The sequence below is a fragment of the Carassius gibelio genome, chromosome B3, assembly GCF_023724105.1.
Source record: "Carassius gibelio isolate Cgi1373 ecotype wild population from Czech Republic chromosome B3, carGib1.2-hapl.c, whole genome shotgun sequence".
Lineage (NCBI taxonomy): Eukaryota > Metazoa > Chordata > Actinopteri > Cypriniformes > Cyprinidae > Carassius > Carassius gibelio.
In genome coordinates this window covers 12,150,159-12,173,265 of record NC_068398.1, presented here as the reverse complement: position 1 = coordinate 12,173,265, position 23,107 = coordinate 12,150,159, and the positions used below count along the sequence as shown (strand labels likewise).

At 37.4% G+C, this 23,107-nt stretch overlaps 1 protein-coding gene and 1 long non-coding RNA gene across 50 annotated transcripts in view; one reads left to right on the top strand and one right to left on the bottom strand.

Annotated features, from left to right (window-relative positions):
- LOC127953295 (intercellular adhesion molecule 1) overlaps positions 1–23,107 on the top strand; it is a 126,295-nt gene that overhangs the window by 33,138 nt on the left and 70,050 nt on the right. For 19 of the 48 annotated variants that reach the window (XM_052552373.1, XM_052552372.1, XM_052552350.1 and 16 more), the window contains exons 2-6: positions 1,921–2,187; positions 17,981–18,310; positions 21,720–21,986; positions 22,093–22,422; positions 22,660–22,893. The exons of 2 other annotated variants lie outside the window; for them this stretch is intronic. In XM_052552373.1, the coding sequence (XP_052408333.1) occupies positions 1,921–2,187; positions 17,981–18,310; positions 21,720–21,986; positions 22,093–22,422; positions 22,660–22,893 (1,428 nt within the window). Of the gene's footprint in view, positions 1–1,920; positions 2,188–2,292; positions 2,623–2,867; positions 3,102–3,699; positions 4,427–15,102; positions 15,317–17,607; positions 17,875–17,980; positions 18,311–21,719; positions 21,987–22,092; positions 22,423–22,659; positions 22,894–23,107 lie in introns of those variants that run through there. 27 more of the 48 variants (XM_052552380.1, XM_052552378.1, XM_052552361.1 and 24 more) reach the window with 16 other exon arrangements.
- LOC127953334 (uncharacterized) overlaps positions 22,101–23,107 on the bottom strand; it is a 69,645-nt gene continuing 68,638 nt past the window's right edge. For both annotated transcript variants that reach the window (XR_008153137.1, XR_008153138.1), the window contains exon 3: positions 22,101–22,249. This is a non-coding gene — a long non-coding RNA (uncharacterized LOC127953334). The remainder of the gene's footprint in view (positions 22,250–23,107) is intronic.

Sequence of the window (23,107 nt, the reverse complement as noted above, 5' to 3'; positions counted from 1 at the left end):
TATGTTTCAGGGTAAAAAAAAAAAAAAGGGAAAAAAAAGTTAAAATCTGTATGATGTACAAATTGATGTTGAAATATATATTTTTTAAAATGATGCAAAACTAAGGGCCATTTTAGAAATCAGATGCACATACAAAATAATTCTATGACAGTACCAATTTAGTCAATTCCAACATACACACTAGCAACTTTAAGAGAAAGTTGGTCAAGAAAAAATGTAAACATTTATATATACATATTCAACATCCATGGTAACTAAAAAACAGAAGAGTTAGGTAATGTCACAGAATTAATGAGTTTAATAAAATACCCTACAAAATGTATGAAATAGCAGATACAACAACCACAAATCCTTAGCATATCATGCAAAACAACTACAGCCAGATGTGGCTGCTTCCAAGTCAGTTAATATCCTCTTAAAAGTAACCAATGAGACAAGCTTATTAAGTTTCAAATTTTTCTGTTACTTGTTCCATGCAAAGGGAGCAGCAAAGTTAAAAGCCTTTTTCCTCAGCGCAGTTCTAATATTTGGTACAGACAGAAGAACAAGATCCTGGGACTGAAGATTGTAAGTCCCAGTATTTTTTACACTGATGTAGGTCAGAAGGTAGGATGGAAGAAGACCTAAAATAGCCTTATATATAAAAACATACCAGTGTTGAAGTTTCTGTGTTGACAGAGAAGACCATCCAACACGTTCATACAGTTCACAGTGGTGAGTGAGGACTTTAAGACCAGTGATGAACCTCAAAGCTCCATGGTATATAGTATCCAGTGCATGTAAACTTTGAGACGAAGCATGCATATATAAAACATCACGATAGTCAATAATAGACATAAAAGTACCAGCAACTAACCTCTTTTTAGATTCGAATGAGAGACAGGATTTGATTCTAAAATAAAACCCTAGCTTAAGTTTTAATCTTTTTGCCAGCTGCTGAATATGAGAAGTAAAAGAAAGAGATTCATCTATTAAAATACCGAGATATCTGTATTTAGAAACGCATTCGATCTTCTTTCCCTGAGAAGTGATGATTGAAGGCAGATTTAATTTAGATTTTGAATTTGAAAAAGCATTACTTTTGTTTTTTCAGCATTTAGAACAAGTTTCAGATCATAAATGTTTTTTTTTTTTTTTAAGCATATTAAAATCAAATTGTAATTGGGAGAGGGCCTGGACTGCTGTAGGTGCTGAACAAAATTAGTCCAATATCCACTGCGTGGAGAGTGAGAGTAATAATTTATTTTGATTGATATGAGTGAATTCACTGAAGCCCCTAGAGGACTAAATAAATATTTCAATATTTGTCTTTGTTTTTTAAAGATTTTTATTTTTTATCTTATTTGCATTTTTTTGGCATGATTTCGCATGATTTCGAATTTTGTTGACAATATTTTCTATTTTTCATTTCAAGATTCCTTTTTTTTTTTTTTTCCTCTAAGTTCATGTGATTCTTGATTAATCACTTAAAGGCATGATTGCAATAGTTTTTTATCATCTGACAAAGAGCCTGTTAGCTCGAAACATTACCTTGTGTAAAGTGCAATAATAATAGTTTTGCAATTTTAGAGTCTATGGTGTGCCAACTTTTGTTTTTTATCAGGCTATTAAATAAATGTTCTTGGCCCAATTCTATAAAATACAAAACTCTAGAACTGATAACTATAAATGTATTGAAGCACCAAATGTTCCATTGATTAAACCATTTTAATTGATTAAACGACAGATATTTTGAAAAGATTGATGATAATAGCATTATAAAACGCAGATACTGTGAATTAATAGTATATAGATTATAAAATTGTGTAGTGAAAAAGATACTTTATGATTTTATTAACATTTTAGAAAATATTAAATGTTTGAAAAGCTGTGAGATTTGTGGGCTTTTTTAATTAAAATCCTTCTAAATATGTTTAACAGGTGCAGAAGCTGAATGTCCTCTTCAGCTCAACCCACAGAGAGTTGTTGTGAGATACGGCGGTTCTGTTGAAGTTAACTGTAACACTTCAGTCCTACATAAAGGGATGGGATGGGAAGCCAATGAGGGAATAGTGCCCAAGATCATAAACCAGAATCTGATCACATGGAGAGTGTCAGAACTGATAGATTGGGACATAAAGCCATTCTGCTACATAAATACAAATGATAGTAAACAGTGTCTAATAGAGCTCCCAGTCACCGTTTACAGTGAGTTTCTCTGTTACTGATATTTTTCCTGTTCATTCTCAGAAATATCTAATAATTGTACATTCATCACAGCAGATTTCAGAGTGTGTAAATCTTCCTCCACAGAGACTCCAGACAGTGTGTCCATCAGCACTGTGAATCACAGAGGACCAATGAAAGGGGGACAGCAGTATGAGCTCCAGTGTGACGTTCATGATGTGGCTCCTGTTCAGTATCTCACTGTCAAATGGTACAAAGGACAGACTCTGCTGCATCAAACCACCTTCAGTGACACTGACAAGACCCCAGTGAATAAAACTGTCACACTCCTGATCCGTCCAGACAGAGATGATGATGGAGCTCAATACTGGTGTGAAGCAGAGCTGGATCTGGGAGCAGAAGGACCTCAACCTCCCCTTAAAAATTCATCAAAACCTCTTAATGTCGAAGTATACTGTAAGTTTATTATTGCTAAGCTAGCCATATAATTCAGTTTATATTTTCTATGTGAAGGGTGTACAACTGTCCTATTTCATTACACACAGACATTTGCATATTAATTGAAACTATTTGATCATATATTAGATATTAATTCAATGAATACAGATAAAAAGTTTTCAGTTTTATTTTTTGTGATCTGTTATTAACAGCTGCTCATCGTGATGCCGTTGTGCTGAGAAATGTATCTCTGTCCTCCTCAGATAAACCACAACACTCCAGTTCAACAGAGACCATCATTAAATATGATAAGGTCATGCTAGATTGTACAGTGAAGGCAAACCCGGCTCCTGTATACACATGGTCATCAGATCATCTGAAAGAGAAGATCAGCTCCTCAGTGATCAAGTCCTCAGCACTCAGTCCAGGAAAATACACGTGCACCGCCACAAACTCCCTGGGAAGAGACAGCAAAGTGTTCATCCTAAAATCTACAGGTGGGTTATAAGTGGAAAAAAAAATTGACAGTGTGCATCATTTGGCTGTTGATTCATATAAAATGCTAATAATCATTGCAGTAATGATTATTTTGTTTATATTTCAATAAGATTTCATAAATGTTAATTTTGTATTGAATTTTATATTCTTTGAGCGAAGTTGTTGTGCTCTCAATTAATGAGTGCACAATTGAGACATATCTGAACTTTTTGTTCCCCCTGGATGTTGGTTTGGGTGCTACTTATTTTACACATAGTGTTTGATTTTTGGGTGTAAAACCAAAGTCACTCTTTCATACACTCTTAAAATGATTTTATCATCTATGGTTCCACAAAGAACCTTCAACATCCATGGAATCTTAACATTCTATTAAAGGTTCTTACTGGAAAAATTTCTTTTTTTTAAACGTTCTTCACAAAAACAATTCAGTTTATTTAAAGAACTTTTGGGGAACCAAGAGTAGTTTTTTTAATGTCATCAAACCCCCCTTTTCAAACCTGTAACTTTAGGAGTGTATCTGTAGACAGAGATTCAGCATTGAAAACACTGAGTGTTGTTTCTGTGTGTACTATTATTAACACTGCTTTTCTTCCACAGGTACTCGTCACACATTCTGGACTGTTCTTTTTTTCTTCCACTTGCTGGTTACATTGATTGGTGTCATTTAACTTTCTTAAGCTTTTTGCTTTCCGAAAGTGGTCACATCTTGTTTTTCTTTTTTTATGAAATGTTGTGACATTAACACCCTGAAGTAGTAAAACATTTTTTTAGACTTTATACTCATATACCCTTATACCCTAACTGCTAGGCTGTAACCCAGAAAAATAAACAGTGTAAAAAATCACATGACTTCATGCCAAGCCAAAATCATGTAATGAAAGCTACAGACCCCCCTTCCTAAAAATCTTGCCCTGGAGGTCCAATGCACTGCAGAGTTTGGCTCCAACCCTGATCAAATCCACCTGCCTGTGATTTTCTAATGATCCCAAAGACATTGATTAGAATGCTCAGGTGTGTTTGTTTAAGGTTAGAGCCAAACCCTGCAGGAAAGTGGATCTTGAGGTCCATATTTGAGGATCCCTGCTATAGACTTTTGTTGTGGTATTATTAAGGGTAGTATTTCAGTTATGACATGAATGACAATGAGGCTGTGAGGGCTGAAGTACAGTGCATTCAATGAATTGTATTGCTGTTTCACAACTGAATGTTCAGCTGAAATTGGACCAATCAGATGTGAACAAAGTGACACATGTCTGACACAAAAAAGTCACTACACCAGTTTTTACCTTGCTCCAAATTAAAGGTCACTAGTACAAAAAAAAAATGTCTGGCTTTAATGATTATTTCTTAGTGTCAGGATCCCAGTCTATGTTCCCTTGTTTTATTTTGAAATGTTCTTGTTCCCCATTGTTTCTGTGTTCCCTTGATCCTTTGCCCATCTTGTTAGTTTCTATAGTAATTGATTAGCTCCTCCCTCCTCGTTACATCATTATCCTGTCAGTATGTAACCATTCACTGCCTGTAGGGCTTGGGTGGGGATCAGCGTACGGAGGAGTGTTGTGGAGCTGTAATCCAGACACAGAGATTTAACAGCTGTTAACTGCTTCATATACATCTGCTGTGGGTAAATTTTACATTGGAAGGTGACGTTTACACAAAGCGTCAAAATTTGGCGCGACCTGCTACAGGAAACGCTGGTTGGGGATGATCCTGGGAGAAAGGAGCGTATGGAAGTGGGAGTTTGGAAAGAGGTCAACTAAAAATGGAGAAGAGGGAGAAGGCAGCGGGTAGGCACAACTATGTTGAGAATGGGTCAGAGTGGACTGATATGGGTGATAGTGAGGGGGGTATGGATATAAGTCAAGAAGGTAAAAAAAAGAGGGACAAAAGAGGAAATACTTTTGCTGGAATCAGTACAAAGAGGGCAAGGAGTAATGAGGATTATGGGAAAGTAATAAACGATAATGGTATGGAAGGACTAGAGATTTGGTGAGGAGAGGGGAATTTCGTCAATAAGTCCGGTGAAATTAACAACTGTATTGAGAAACCAGATCGGGGATATTATAGTAGCCAAGGTTTTGAGAGATGGTAATCTAATGATCGGTTGTAAAAATGAAGAACATAGAGAGCGGGCTGGAAGGATTAAAGAAATTGGGAGGTTTAAAGTAATAAGTACAAGTCAAATTGGAAAAGGAAACATGTGGAGTAAGGGAGTGATATGGGGGGTACCAGTTGGGGTTACAATGGAGGAAATCAAAGCAAATCTTAAAGGAGGATATCTAAAAGGTGTCCGAAGGATGCAGATAACTCGGGAGGGAGTGAGGAAGGACAGTGAGCTTGTGATTCTGGAGTTTGAGGAGGAAGTGCTCCCAAAGAATGTAACACTAGGTTTTTTGAGTTATAGTGTAAGAGAGTATGTTCCAAAGCCAATGAGGTGTTATAACTGTCAAAGGTTTGGACATACAGCGATAACATGTAAAGGCAGAAGAAGGTGTGCAAGATGTGGAGATGATCATGAGTATGGTCATTGTAATCACGAGCAACCAAAGTGTTGTAATTGTGGGGGTAGTCATAGTGTGGCTTAGGGTGGATGTGAGGTGATGAAAAGGGAAATGGAAGTACAACGAGCTAAAATTCAAAATAAGATCTCATATGCAGAAGCTGTGAAAATGGTTAGTAAGAGTGATGAAAGAAACAGAGAGGAAAGACAAAATACAAAAGTACCAGACCAAGATAAGGAAGAGATAGTAACGGTTGATCTAAAGAAGTTAGTCACTTTCATAGCAGGGGAGATAAATGCGACTATGGAGGTTAAATCTAAAACGGAGAGAATACAAATAATTGTAAAAGCAGCAGTTCATCACCTAGATATCAGGGAGTTGACATGGGAGGAGGTGAGGAATGAGCTAAACAGTCAAGCAAGCCAGGAGCAAGTAGGGACTGGATAGTATTAATAATGGTCCTCTTGCTACAATGGAATGCTAGGAGCTTGATGGCCAACGGACAGGAATTTAAAAAGTAAATTGATGATCTTCCCAATAAACCAGACATTATTTGTGTGCAGGAAACTTGGTTGAGACCAAATTTAGAATTCAGGATAGATGGATATGCCTCTGTAAGGTGTGATAGGGGGGATGGAGTAGGGGGAGGCTGTGCTACATTTATTGGAAATGATATTTCATTCAGAGAAGTGAGTGTAGGGGGGAACGAACAAGAATATGTTAGTGTAGTGATATGGACAAATGAGGGAGACTGTGTAATTATAAATTATTATAATCCATGTAGGAAATTAGAGTTGAGGCAGATAACACAAATAGTAGGGTTGGATGGTAATACGGTGGTGGTATGTGGTGACTTTAATGCACATAGTACGTTATGGGGAGGAGTAAAAACAGATGTAAATGGTGTGGTTGTAGAAGAATTATTAGAAGAGAGAAACATGGTGTGTTTAAATGATGGGAGAGGGACTAGAATAGATGTACATACAGGGAATATCTCAGCATTAGATTTAACTTTAGTTTCTAGGAATTTAGCGGGAATATGTGAGTGGGATCTATCTGAAGAATCATTGGTAGGTAGTGATCATTTTCCAGTATGGTGTAGTGTTTTATTGGAAATAAATAAGGATCAAAGGGAATTAGTGGGGAAATGGATATTTAGTAGCGCAAAATGGGAAAGATATAAATATATGTGTGAGATAGAAATGGATAAAATAGATCTTAATGAGGAAATAGAGGAGATTGATAAAAATATTAGAACAACAATACTACAAGTTGCTAAAGAATCGATATCTAAAAGCAAAGGGAAAATGAAAAGAAAGGCAGTTCCCTGGTGGACAGAGGAGTGTGGGAAAATAGTGAAAGAAAGGAATAAAGCACTCAGATTATTAAGAAAAACACATAATTTTCATAATTTGATTAAATATAAAGAAACACAAGCAAAGGTTAGGAAAATTATACGAAAAGCAAAAAAAGCAAAGCTGGCAGACTTTCTGTAACAAAATTGGTAGAGCAACACCTCTTGGAGATGTGTGGAACATGACTAAGAGTATGTGAGGAATTCGAAGGGAATGGAAGTATCCAATATTGAAGATGGGGGAGGAAGCAGCAGTGGAACATTAATCATATTAAAGGTAAAATACAAGAGGCAATTAATGTGGTGGAGAGATGGTCAATTGCATGGGGATTTAAGTTTGCAATTGGGAAAACCAAGACAGTATTTTTCACTAGAAACAGAGGGGTTGAAGCTCAGATAAAGATGTATGGGCAAGAAATAGAGCAAGTAAAAGTTTTTAGGTTTTTGGGTATGTGGTTTGATGACAAGTTAACATGGAATGAACATATCAGAAGGGTAAATACCAAGTGTAAAAAGATACTAAATGTGATGAGATGCTTAACAGGGTCAGAATGGGGGGCAAGTAGGCCTGCAAGTAAAAATGTGTATATTGCATTGATAAGATCAGTATTAGATTACGGGTGCATCGCTTATGGATCGGCAGCAAAAACGTCATTAAAGAAGTTGGATGTGGTGCAAGCTCAAGCTTTAAGACTATGCTGTGGGTACTGCTACTTGGACTACTGCACAGAGTTTAGACGTACTCCCTCTCATCATTGAACATCGGAAATAAGGGAAATTTCCCGGGTTAATCATCCAAAATACGGGAAAATTTCAACATCCATCTTTCTGTTGCTATCCCTCTGCTGACAGCAAAAACTTGTCTAATGTGACTTTGCTTACAGATTGGCGTGAATTCATGCTCCCGTAACAACCATGCTTTTATCTTAAAAAAGCCAACATCACGCTAAGGTTGCTTTCAAGTAAAAAACTAAAACTCTGTTTCGCTAGAAGGGCAAGGAGTAGCAACAGGACAAAGACTGACAGGTCCGATGGATTTTGTCCGCATACCGGTCCCTAGCATCCATATTTATAAAAATTCTATAAATCCCACAACCTTTTCGCGATTTTTAACGTTTTTTTTTTTTCTTTCTCCCAACTCTGCTTCTTCTCGTTCGACTTGCTGAATGTTTACATTCGCGAGGCCATCAACACTTCCCAGAATGCAACGTGGCGCCCAAGCCCTATTCCGATATTAACAGGAGGAGTAACAGCGGTCACAGAAAAAGAAAAAAAGGTAGAAATATGAGTCTGGAAGACCTTTAAAAATGAACATAGTAAAGAAAATCTTGATGATAATTATAGAAGGAAAAGACAAGACATTTTAATGCAACATCTATAATAGAAAACCTGATGGGACTGGAGTATTAGATGCTGATTTTGAGATATGGGAACTGAGAAGCCTATTATGTAAATTTAAGCAATGAGCTTCAGGAAAAGATAAAATGTTATAATATGATCAAACCTGCAGATGATAGTATTCTTAAAGCAGTACTGGAGTTATTTAATAAGACATGGATCAAGGGGAGGCTACCAAGACCCTGAAAACATGCAAACACGCTTTTTCTCAATACAAAGTACACTAATTTTGGACTTGCATCCTCTGTAGTTCTTCAAACAGCAGTGTACTTGATAACATCATTCAGCTCACTTTGGCTACTGTAATTTTCCTCTCTGTATATTTACAATAAAACAAAATAGGATATCAAATACCACTGCCACCTTTAGTTTTTCATTTAAACATATTAAAAGCCGGAGAAAATGTACTTATTTCAGGGAAATGTGTATATATACAGCCAGTGCCAGAGTCAGAGCCAGTGGGAACTGTCAGAAGGTCTAGCCTAGGGTGATTGCTCTAGGCGGATACATGATCACTGAGCTCCTGTTGATCACGTGGAGCTGACCGTCTCCGAAATCGGAGAAACATTTTTAAATAGGCCCTGTCTTTAGAAATAAACCACAGATTTGAGTTTTAAACAATTACATTCTCACCTGAAATACTTTTAAAATTGCATTTAATGACACAATAACATTAATAAATGAAAAAGTACTACTTCGCCAGCAGGGACTTTCTGAGGGGCATTTTTTTTAACTGGAACGGAGACAAATCAAGATGGCGGAGTGAGTGGTTTAGTCTCAAGCAGGCTCCAAAGAAATAGTTTTTCAAGTCCAAACTTTACTTAAAGGAAAAATCAATCAAACCATATTGTGACAGAAGTGATTTTTATTGGTTTTTGACAAACTTTTGAACTTTTTGAAGAATTAATTGCACCAAAATTACTAACTACCAGAAAGATGGAAAAACACGGTGAAGCTAACATAGTTGACTATGCCTACATCACTGCGCTGAGTGATATGAGTGAAACGGGGTTAAACGAAATCCAAGAAATGGAGCAATCTTTTGCTAATCTCGAGGACGATCAAACTCCTGTTTATAGTCCACAACAAAAAAAGTTGAGGAAGAGAGGCGCAAAGGCAGGGTAGAAAAATGCAAATAGCTTTATGCTAGCTATTGAGTCTGTGATGAAAAGATTTGACGGTATAGATGGTAAGCTGGAAAACATTGAAGCGAGGATGAATAATGTTCTAGAAGCTCTGAAAAAGTTTGATGCCCTAGAAGTCAAACTGCAGAACGTTGATTAACGCACCGACGCCATTAAACGAGCCACGGATGAAAATAAAGAAAACATAGAGAAGCTACAAAGACAAGTTGAGTTACTCGCGGCAGAAAACAAATCCCTGAAGGAAAAGGTTTTGGAAGCTGCGAGATACAGCAGAAAAAGGTTTATCATTGATGCATATATGATATGTTCCATAACCTTGATTGAAAAACGAATCACACGTTTTCCAAGTTGTTGTTCTTCTGTTATTATGGGCTGTTGAATAGACTGGGAAAAAAAGACTCATTAATGGTTAAAAAGCCCAAGTTATTGACTGAAACATTTGGAGGTTTGGTTTAGCCCTAATATACTTTGGACAGAATTGCTCATATAGGTAACTTTTGTAAAAATATGTTTTTTACATATTTGTTAAACCTGTCATTATGTCCTGACAGTAGAATATGAGACAGATAATCTGTGAAAAAAATCAACCTCCTCTGGCTCCTCCCAGTGGTCCTATTGCCATTTGCAGAAATACATCGCTCCCGTTAAGAAACAACCAATCAGAGCTGCGGTCCGTAACTTTGTTTGTGTTCAAAATGTAGAAAAATGTACATAATAAGCGAGTACACCATGAATCCATTTTCCAAACCGTGTTTTTAGCTTGTCCTGAATCACTAGGGTGCACCTATAATAAGTGTTTATATTCAGACTATTTTAGATTGCTTCAGGGGTACCGCGGCGGAGTAACCCAGTACCTTTGTGATTCTTCATAGACATAAACAGAGAGAAGTAGCTCAGGCTACGATGTTCTTCCGCAAGACGCAAGCAGTTCTGTTTATTAACCGCTAGAGCGTCAAAAGTTACCGACTGTTAATTCAAGTGTATCCTTGTACCTTTTTATTAAACAAACAAAAAATGACAGATTATAGCCTGTTATTATGTAGAGCATAGCTTATTACTATTATTATTTTTATTAGGCCTATTATTATTATTATCATATTGTTTTCGTTACCTCAGATCTATTAGTGTAGCCTGACAGTACAAGGGCTGCATTTCAACATTGCTGAATCTTTTTTCATCCGCTTCTAAAAGAGTGGATTTGAGGGTTTTAACGCAATGATCCGTCTCAGCGCTTTATTTATGAGACGTTTCAGTGCAATGATTGAAGGGATGACATCTGATGCAGTCGCAGTGGAAGAGCTGATCTCTTTTGTAAGCTCCTCAAATGGTGCAAGAAGAGTCAATATGTTCTCGATTAGACCCCATTGGTACGAGCTGAGCCTTGCAGGTAATTTGTAGTCTGCAGCATATGCCCCCAAAGCATGCTTCTGCTCCATAAGACTTGACGGCATATAATACGTGCTGTCCCATCGAGTTGGGACATCTTGTTGTAGCTTTTCTTTGGCTGGCCCAGCTGTGCCTGCACATTCTGAAGTCGGGAGGATGCGAGCGGTGAATGTGCCAACTAGAAATGGCCAACTAGTTTTCTTCCAGTCGCTAAGATGTCAATTACACTGCGATTTGAGAGCAACCCTTCATTTACGGCCAGTTGAAGAGTGTGGGCCATACAAGGCAGGTTAGGGAGGTGAGCATCCTGCATTGCTTTACACATGTTTGCAGCATTATTACACATAATTATTGCTGCAAATTGTTCTTTCAGGTGATGAACTTTTAAATGTCTGATAAAGTTTGCTGTGGCGAATGTCTTCGCTGTTGTTCGTCTGCGATTAACTTGTCCTTTGCAGACATTGCAGATTGCAATCTTTAGGTTCTGCACACAGATTTCAAAATACTTCCACACAAAAGACATGTTTGCAAATGATTACAAATGTAGTCTTGTGCACATGGGCGCACTTCCGGAAAAAACAACCAATCAGAAAAATACAAAAAAACACAAAAAAACAAATAGGGATGCACCAGTTGACCAGCCATAAACCAGTTGCGATTTATGGCTGGTCAACCGGTGCATCACTACTTTTGACTATTGGAGATTGAATAACCCTACAAATTTGGAATATAAAAGTAAAAGGTATGGATATTTCAAATAAAGGGAAGTGGGAATGGTTTAAACTTGAAACAAAGAGGTTGGCAATTGAAATGGGGAAAAGCACGTCAAAAACAAGTTAACTAAAACAGTAAGAAATACTGAAAAGGATTAACATTCTCTGTGGTAAAATTAATGCTATGGAGGAAGAACTGACTGAGTTGAACTCCCTCCAAAAACAGTTTGATGAAATTTATTTAGAAAAAGCAAGTGGAGACTTTGAACGATCCAGGGCTTGATGGATCGAAGAAAGTGAGAAGAAAACAACATATTTCTATGACTTAGAAAAGAATAGGCAGTCTATAAAAAAAAATCTGCAAATTAAATTAAGAAATTACATAGTCATAGAAGACCCTGGCCAAATAAAAATTACACAAATTACTTAAGCTGTTAACTTTTTTATGTGGCTGACACTCCCTCTGAGTAAAAAAAAAAAAAAAAAAACAATATCCCGGAGTAATTCATTTACTCAAACAGTACACTGACTGAACTACTGTGAAGAGAGAACTGAAGATGAACACCAAGCCGAGACAGATAATGACCCGTTCACGAGTCAAGAACCGTTTCTGTCAGACGTGTCCGATTCGAGAAACGAGGAGCTGTGTCGCAGACCGACACACAGAGCGTCTGAACGGAACTGATTCTTTTGGTGATTGATTCTGAACTGATTCTATGCTAGTGTTATGAGTGCGGGTAAACCGAAGGCTCGAATCAAGGGCAATCATCGCCAATGACGCCATTATGTCCAGTGAACCGTTTTCTTCAACCGGTTTATTGAATCGAACTGTCCGAAAGAAGTACTGGTGATCCGAAAACAGGTGGGGAGGGGGCAGAGGTGCGTGGCAATGGATTCCTCGACGGGCGAAATGTGTGTGTATCCTTGGCCTTTTGCTCCGTCGACTTTTTGTGAAGATCTCTGACCCGCCAGTGTTAGCACGAGCTGATTGGAATGCAGCCCACACCTTAGCAACCTCGTCGTCCAAGTCTGGGAGGAATGGGGTTCACTTCCTCGGAGCAGCAGCTCAGCGGCCCGAGTAAAGGAACGAAGAATCCAGCTTGCTCTTAGCTGGTTAGTCGGGAGATTCGCAAGAGGTGGTTTGAAGATTCTATTCCGCCAGGCATATTGGAGAGCGGGGGGAGTGTTGTTGCTTTGAATTGTGACATTCTGCATGGTCGCCCACGTGCAGATATCGTCCCACCAGCGGCTCACTGGCAGCGGTGGGACATTGCTGACAGAAATTACCGAGGGCGATGTTCCTCCTAGCCCTAAACCCTGCACTGAGAATTCCTCGCGATATCTGCACGTGGGCGACCACGCATAATGTCACAATTCAAAGCACCCACTCCACCCCCAGCCCAACCCGGTGAGTGCTGACTCCGCATGGGCGAGACCCAGGCAAAGGATGCAGAACTTGTGGGTGTCCAGAGCCTAGATTGGTCCCAAATACAATTTAAAAATGTTCCACATGCTGGAACTCTGAGAGGGAAATCCGCCTTCTTGCGTATTCTCTACAGCTGTCTTCAGTAGGATATGTGAAAGAGGAAGATTCTGAGTTTTGCCGCCAATACAATGCATTATATAGTGGCGGGGGCACGCCCCCATTCACCATCTTGGCTGGCATTGGCCAGTGAGAGTTGCAATTTCACTGGTGTTGTACAATAATATTTCAGGTAGTTTAGGAAGGAAGGGAGTCTTCAAGGTATTAATGCTATGTTGAGAGACTGTTCTCGAGAGGGAACCAAAAGAAGAATAAAAACCAGCATGGTGGACCATACGAGGTCATTTACAATCATTTCTATCGACAAAGTGAAAGTGATGTGACATTCAGCAAAGTATGGTGACCCATACTCAGAATTTGTGCTATGCATTTAACTTATCCGAAGTGCACACACACAGAGCAGTGAACACACACACAGTGAGCAGCCATTTATGCTGCAGCGCCTGGGGAGCAGTTGGGGGTGCAATGCCTTGCTCAAGGGCACCTAAGTCATGGTATTGAAGGTGGAGAGAGAACTGTACATTGCACTCCCCCCACCCAAAATTCCTGCTGGCCCAGGACTCGAACTCACAACCTTTCGATTGGGAGCCCAACTCTCTATTGGGCCACAACTTCCTACTATTTTTTTGAAGAATAGTGTGTGATGGAGTATACAATAAGCAACACATGTTTCAGAGTAGTGTGCTAAAGTGTTGTCACATGACGAAACAATAATTCAGCACAGCTGCTGAGTTTGTTACATCACAAATATATGTACTAACTATTATTTTTACAAAGGCTTGTTAATTAAGGATTCATACTAGTAATCAATGCGATATTGCCCAATTGAACTCATTTCATTATTCATGGACTTTACATACTGAACAGAACTAATAATTGTGTAAATAGTAGTAAGTTGGTAGATATTTATATTTCAGTACTGTAGTACATTATAAAACAGTATGCAATAACATAGGGTGTTTAAATTATCATATTTAAAAATATTATTAAATGAATACAACTTTATTGGGACAATTAAACTTTCCTACACATATACTGCTAACCACCTAATAACTACGCATTATTAAGGAGACGTTTTATTTCAAGGTTTTAAATATTTCCTTTATTTTTACTGAAAATAAATGCCTTTCTGATATTATATGATATGTGTTGGGAAAACCAAGTTTTGGTAAAGGGCGGCCTCGAACTCGTGTCAAAATGATTTATCACACGTCTTGCAGCCGCTGCGCAACTGATATTACAGATAAATGGGCATCTTTTGCAGTGCTGTTTATCGCAGCAAGGTTTTGGTGGGCGGAGTTACTGTAAAAAGTCTCTGCCAACAAATTATTTATATATTAGATTTCTTCGATATTTTTATTATTCAGTATCTTTAAATTAATCTGCACTGTATAAAGCACTTCAGAGACAAAGGTGACGAAAACGTTCTGTAGAGATTAAAGTACAATTTATGTCCTACTTACGATATTGTTTTTAGATACACAGCTATAGTTTGTACTTTACAGTAACATGTATGTATAAAAGTGTTTTATAATTACCATTCCCCGCCTCCAGTTCACTCACGCGTTTGAAGATGAAACATTACATGAAGTGCGCTGCGTTCTGTGAAACAGTATCACATGGAGTGTCTTCAGATGCATTCATCAAATTTCAGCAAATGTAGCGGGTAATCCGGGAATTATATGCATAGAGAACATTCACATACTATTCACAGTATACATGCAGCATACAGCAATATAGTAGGAGTTGTGTGGTGGTATGCCATTCTGAACACAGCTTCTGATTTCAGTGTGCTTGAGTTATATTTATCAGATTCTGGTAAATAAAGTAGGTTATCCGAGTATTGGATCCATACAGAAAATGTGCACACTATGTACAGCATACATACTGGATACTGCATAAACAGTAAGAGTATATGATAGTATGGCATTTCGAACACAGCATAGGAGTACATCGATCTAGTACGAGTTTTAGGGTGGGTAGTCACGTGTTTGATTGCCGTTCCAGTGCACTTTCACTGGTAGAAGGTTGGAAAAACACGGGTTATGTGTTGTCTGGAACGCGGCATTATTTGCAATATTTTCTGATCAATTACTTTTCCTTGAGAACGCTGAACATGTTTCAACATTTGATTGTTTATCTCTTCGCAGTTTCACAGCTTGTGAGTCTCACAGGTTTGTATGTTTTATTTGTTTAACGCCTGAAGTGCAAAGATCTGTTTATCTGAAATGTTCCTAAATGTTAGCTATTACTTTATTTGGAGATTAAATGATTTTAACTTTATTATTTATCGTAGGACCAGTGTTTGGGGTGCAACATTCTTTCTGTTCAGTTGACATGTTTGTTTTTGTTGCATTTGATCATACTGACAATAGACAGGCTTCTATAAATGCAAAACAATTGATTATTGTTCAGACAAGGTAATTTCGAGCTAACAGGCTCTTAGTCAGACAATAAAAAAATGTCTTTATACTTGGGCTACAAGATTAATCAACGAATATCGAAATCTTAATTTAATCCTCTATAGGAGCTATCTGTAAATCCAAAAAGTCTCACATCTCAAAAATATTATGTCGCCTCCATGCCATGGACCTTTGACTAATTCTGTTCCGAGGCTACATAGAAACTGAATGTCAAAAAGTCGCAAATTGCTGAGCCACCAGACTTTTAAATGATCGATTTCTGATCGCACAACGATGTTCTGAATTGAGAGTTTTTAAAAGTTTACTAGTTTTACACACATTTACCCAAAATACCGCAGGGGCAGTGCAACATATTAGCTGTATTAGATTAAATAGTAGGCCAATCTCTTATTTCTAATTATTATTATTATTATTATTTTATTATTATTTATTTTTATTATTTTTTATTTTGCAGTATGAGCATATTTGAAAGTTTAAGTTTAATAGGTAAAATCACATTGTTAAAGGTAACCACATCCAAACTTGCCAAAGGGAACCTTATTTTTTTTTTTAAATATGAAGGAGAGTTTTTTTCTAAACATTTTTAAGAGTAGGGTCACTCTCTGTTCACAATATTCCAGTATTTCAGCTTGTATGGTCTTTGTTTCCAGAGAGTACTGAATATAGTTCACTTTATTTTCATTTGATTTTTTGACACTCATGTTGTGACATAGGCTATTCATGAAATGAAATGGCAGACTGGTAGAGCTGGCTTTAGAGTTATATATATATATATATATATATATATATATATATATATATATATATATATATATATATATATATATATATATATGTGTGTATATATATATGTATATGTATGTGTGTGTGTGTGTGTGTGTGTGATTAGATGCATTTTGCACCTTTATAGACTGCTAGTTGATATATAATTGTACATGTACATGTATGTACACAATAAGTACATTGTACTAAATTATTAATTAAAATGTAAGTACATAGTAGTTAAGGACACTTAATATAAAATGGGTCCCAAGATCCTTTTTTTTTTTTTTTACTTTTTTCTTCTAAGTTCATGTGATTCTTGATTAATCACTTAAAGCTGCAGTAGGTAACTTTTGTAAAAATATATTTTTTACATATTTGTTAAACCTGTCATTATTTCCTGACAGTAGAATATGAGACAGATAATCTGTGAAAAAATCAAGCTCCTCTGGCTCCTGCCAGTGGTCCTATTGCCATTTGCAGAAAGTCATCCGCTCCCGGTAAGAAACAACCAATCAGAGCTGCGGTCCGTAACTTTGTTTGTGTTCAAAATGTAGAAAAATTTATATAATAATCGAGTACACCATGAATCCATTTTCCAAAGTGTGTTTTTGGCTTGTCCTGAATCACTAGGGTGCACCTATAATAAGTGTTTATATTCAGACTATTTTAAATTGCTTCAGGGGCACCGCGGCGGAGTAACCCAGTACCTTTGTGATTCTTCATTGACATAAACAGAGAGAAGTAGTTCCGGCTACGATGTTCTTCCGCAAGACGCAAGCAGTTCTGTTTATTAACCGCTAGAGCGTCAAAAGTTACCGGCTGCAGCTTTAAAGGCATGATTGAAATAGTTTTTTATCATCTGACGAAGAGCCTGTTAGCTCTAAACATTATCTTGTGCGAAGTCCAATAATAATAGTTTTGTAGTTTTAGAGTCTATGGTGTGCCAACTTTTGTTTTTTATCAAGCTATTAAATAAATGTTCTTGGCCAAATTCTATAAAATACAAAACTCTAGAACTGATATCTATAAATGTATTGAAGCACCAAATGATCCATTGATTAACCATTTTAATGGATTAAACGACAGATATTTTGAAAAGATTGATAATAATAGCATTATAAAACGCAGATAGTGTGAATTAATAGTATGAAGATGATCAAATTGTGTACTGAAAAAGATACTTTGATATTATTAACATTAGAAAATATTAAATGTTTGAAAAGCTGTGAGATTTGTGAGCTTTGTTTAATTAAAATCCTTCTCAATGTGTTTAACAGGTGCAGAAGCTGAATGTCCTCTTCAGCTCAACCCACAGAGAGTTGTTGTGAGATACGGCGGTTCTGTTGAAGTTAACTGTAAAACATCAGTCCTACATAAAGGGATGGGATGGGAAGCCAGTGAGGGAGCAGTGGCCAAGATCATAAACCAGAATCTGATCACATGGAGAGTGATAAACCTGACAGAATGGGACATATTCCCATTCTGTTACATAAATCCAAACAAAGGTGCACAGTGTGAAGTAAAGCTCCCGGTCACCGTTTACAGTGAGTTTCTCAGTTACTGATATTTTTTCCTGTTCATTCTCAGAAATATCTAATGCATGTACATTCATCACAGCAGATTTCAGAGTGTGTAAATCTTCCCCCACAGAGACTCCAGACAGTGTGTCCATCAGCACTGTGAATCACAGAGGACCAATGAAAGAGGGACAGCAGTATGAGCTCCAGTGTGACGTTCATGATGTGGCTCCTGTTCAGTATCTCACTGTCAAATGGTACAAAGGACAGACTCTGCTGCATCAAACCACCTTCAGTGACACTGACAAGACCCCAGTGAATAAAACTGTCACACTCCTGATCCGTCCAGACAGAGCTGATGATGGAGCTCAATACAGGTGTGAAGCAGAGCTGGATCTGGGAGCAGAAGGACCTCAACCTTCTCCTAAATATTCATCAGAACCTCTTAATGTCGAAGTATACTGTAAGTTTATTACTGCTAAGCTGTAATACTGTAATACTGCTAAGAACGAGTACTTTTTTCAGTCTAGATGTGTTTAAATTCATCATATTCTACAATCGCTTAACCTTTAACAAAAACGTTAACCCTTTAGATTGGAATCTCGCTGGATCTCTCACAAAAAGTGAATCATACTTGCTCTGTGTTGCAAGGCATGTGATTGGCTGTGCGCCAGTGATGTCACACATTCATGTGCACTACATTGTAAAGCCTATCAATGTCAAGCAATACATTGTAACCAAAATACAAGTAACCAAAATGTATTAACTCGTCAAAAGTTCTAAAACACAAATAGGCTTAGCTGGTAGCAAGTTGATACCATAAAGGTTCAACAACCCCCAATATAGCATGTGTAAATGTGCAATACTTTACACCAGACAAAAACAGTCATTCAAAACCGTGACACAGGCCAGCTCCTAAAACACAGTCAGAAAGACACCCTCCTTATTGTGCTAAAACATTCAAAATCATTTGAAAAACACCATACATCAAATAACATGAATACACATTGCAATACAGCACAATATAAAACAAGCACTTCAACCATATACATCACATAGGCTACATAGTACTGTTACGTCCGGTGATACAGGAACGAGGAGAGAGAACCAAGTGCAGGTATGAATCTTTATTTAAGGGTAATCCAAACGGGTAAACAAGCCAGGCAGGGTCAAAACCAGAAGATCCAAAACATAACATGAACAAGACACGAACACTAGGCAAGGCAAGGATGACGGACATGAAATAACTGTAACATTAAACAAGGACTCGCAAATGTGAGAAAGCTCTACCTCCTTTAGTGGACTTTGCTATCCTAGGAACTACCAAAAGTCCAGCGTTTTGTGACCTTAGGGTGCGTGATGGGTTGTAGCGTGGTAGAAGGCTAGTTAGGTACGCAGGAACTAAACCATTTAGGGCCTTATAGGTAAGTAATGATAATTTGTAACTGATACGGAATTGAATAGGTAGCCAGTGCAGAGACTGTAAAATTGGGGTAATATGATCATATTTTCTTGACCTCGTAAGGACTCTAGCTGCTGCATTTTGGACTACCTGTAGATTGTTTATTGACGAAGCAGGACAACCACCTAGAAGTGCATTACAATAGTCCAGTCTAGAGATCATGAATGCATGAACTAGCTTTTCTGCATCAGAAACAGATAACATGTTTCGTAGCTTGGCAATGTTTCTAAGATGGAAGAATGCAGTTTTTGTAACATTGGAAATATGATTTTCAAAAGACAAATTGCTGTCTAATATAACACCCAGATTTCTGACTGTAGAGGAAGTAACAGTACATCCGTCTAGTTGCAGATTGTAATCTACAAGATTCTGTGTAGTTTTTTTTGGACCAATAATTAATATCTCTGTCTTATCCGAATTTAATTGGAGAAAATTATTTGTCATCCAATCTTTTACATTTTTAACACACTCTGTTAGCTTAGATAATTGGAAAGTTTCATCTGGTCTCGTTGAGATATATAGCTGAGTATCATCAGCATAACAGAAGACCACCACGTCCTCGTGGTCGCCGCCAGAGTCCCCCAGGGTGGAGCGGATGACCACCACGTCCTCGTGGTCGACGTCGGAGTCCCCCAGGGCGAAGCAGATGACCAACACGCCCCCATGGTTGAGGCCGGAGTCCCCCAGGACGGAGCAGCAGACCACCCAGTGACTTGACTTGGCTCTGGAGGGTCATCGGTGACTGATCCTTTTTTTTTTTTTTTTTTTACTTTTTTCTAAAGTACTGAACTTCTACTAAGTTCATGTGATTCTTGATTAATCACTTAAAGGCATGAATGAAATAGTTTTTTATCATCTGCCAAAGAGCCTGTTAGCTCGAAACATTATCTTGTGTGAAGTCCAATAATAATAGTTTTGTAGTTTTAGAGTCTATGGTGTGCCAACTTTTGTTTTTTATCAAGCTATTAAATAAATGTTCTTGGCCCAATTCTATAAAATACAAAACTCTAGAACTGATATCTATAAATGTATTGAAGCACCAAATGATCCATTGATTAAACCATTTTAATGGATTAAACGACAGATATTTTCAAAAGATTGATAATAATAGCATTATAAAATGCAGATATAAAATGCAGATATTTTTTGTAAATATCACCTTTATGCAGATGATACAATTCTGTATTCCTGTGCCCCCACAGCTAAATTAGCTTTTTCAAATCTACAGGCAGATTTCAATACCCTGCAACATGCCCTACTAGATTTGAAGCTGTTGTTTAACCAGTTATGGTCTTTCAAACTGGGCAAACAAAGCTACCATCTTTCTCCATCAAGTCACTAGATGGAATTTGCATCCAGTCTGTAGATAATTACAAATATCTGGGATTTTGGATGGATAAAAACCTAAACTTTAAATATCATGTTGATTTTCTTGCAAAGAAATAAAAATTCACATTGGGTTTTCTGTATAGACTAAAGTCCTGTTTTTCCTTGGCTGCAAGAAAACATTTAATTGTTAGCTTTTTTCTGTCACAGATTGATTATGGGGATACTATTTATAGATTTGCCTCTCTGTCCACCTTGTCCAAACTTGACCCCCTTTAGCACTCTGCTCTTAGATTCATCACAAATTCTAGTTTTAGGACACATCATTGTTTACTTTACAGTTTGGTAGGATGGTCATCTCTGCATTTGCGCAGGCTTGACATTGGTACATTTTAATTTACAAAGTTATTTTAGGGAAACTTCTAAAATATTTATATAGGAATTTTTTTATCAATTCAAAGCTCCTTCAATCTCAGGTCATATAACTGGTTACAGTTTAAAGTGCCGGCTATTAGAACAGAGGTTGGAAAGCTAAGCCTGTTCTATTATGGCCCCTGGTCCTGGAATGAAGTGCAGACTAAACTTAAACTACAATCCCTCATCTCTTTAGGTGATTTTAAACATAGAATAAAAGAATTGGCCATTGCTAAATGCAGATGTTTTGATAATTCCACTTCCACTTAAATGTATTATTAATATGATTTTATTAATGTTGTTTCTGTGAACAGTATGATATAGGGTATTAGGCAATACCTAATTGTTTATGATGCTGAATTCTTTGTTGTATCTATTGATGATGTTGGTTTTGTCTGTGGTTTGTTATCTGTTTAATTTGGCTATCTGACACTGCCTTGACTAGGTCTCACTTGTTAAAGAGGTTTTAACCTCAACGTGACTTTCCTAGTTAAATAAAGGTTAATAATAATAAATAATAGATACTGTGAATTAATAGTATGAAGATGATAAAATTGTGTAGTGAAAAAGATACTTTGATTCTATTAACATTAGAAAATATTTAATGTTTGAAAAGCTGTGAGATTTGTGAGCTTTGTTTAAGTAAAATCCTTCTCAATGTGTTTAACAGGTGCAGAAGCTGAATGTCCTCTTCAGCTCAACCCACAGAGAGTTGTTGTGAGATATGCTGGTTCTGTTGAAGTTAACTGTAAAACATCAGTCCTACATAGAGGGATGGGATGGGAAGCCAGTGAGGGAGCAGTGCCTATGACCAAAAACCAGAATCTGATCACATGGAGAGTGATAAACCTGACAGAATGGGACATATTCCCAATCTGCTACATAAACCTAAAAAAAGGTGCACAGTGTAAAGTAGAGCTCCCAGTCACTGTTTACCGTGAGTTTCTCAGTTACTGATATTTTTTCCTGTTCATTCTCAGAAATATCTAATACATGTACATTCATCACAGCAGATTTCAGAGTGTGTAAATCTTCCTCCACAGAGACTCCAGACAGTGTGTCCATCAGCACTGTGAATCACAGAGGACCAATGATAGAGGGACAGCAGTATGAGCTCCAGTGTGACGTTCATGATGTGGCTCCTGTTCAGAATCTCACTGTCAAATGGTACAAAGGACAGACTCTGCTGCATCAAACCACCTTCAGTGACACTGACAAGACTCCAGAGAATAAAACTGTCACACTCCTGATCCGTCCAGACAGAGCTGATGATGGAGCTCAATACTGGTGTGAAGCAGAGCTGGATCTGGGAGCAGAAGGACCTCAACCTTCTCCTAAATATTCATCAGAACCTCTTAATGTAGAAGTATACTGTAAGTTTATTATTGCTAAGCTAGCCATATAATTCAGTTTATATTTTCTGTAAGGCCTTCTAGTGTGAAGAATGTGCAACTGTCATATTTCAGACAGAGATTTGCATTCAAATATTAGTATACTGTAATCACGTGAACCCAGATAAAACGTTTTCAGTTGTATTTTTAGTGATCTGTTATTAACAGCTGCTCATCGTGATGCCGTTGTGCTGAGAAATTTATCTCTGTCCTCTTCAGATAAACCACAACACTCCAGTTCAACAGAGACCATCATTAAAGATGATAAGGTCATGCTAGATTGTTCAGTGAAGGCAAACCCGGCTCCTGACTACACATGGTCCTCAGATCATCTGAACTTGAACATCAGCTCCTCAGTGATCAAGTCCTCAGCACTCAGTCCAGGAAAATACATGTGCACCGCCACAAACTCCCTGGGAAGAGACAGCAAAGTGTTCATCCTTAAATCTACAGGTGGGTTATTAGTGAAAAAAATAATAATAATCTTTTGCGCATCATTTGTCTGTTGATTCATATAAAATGCAAATTTACAATAATGGTTATATTGTTTATATTTTTTCCCTGAATGTTGGTTTGGGTGTTTCTTATTTTATAAATTGTGTTTGATTTCAGAATGTAAAACCTAAGTCACTCTTTTGTACACTCTTAAAATTAATAATTCATTCTT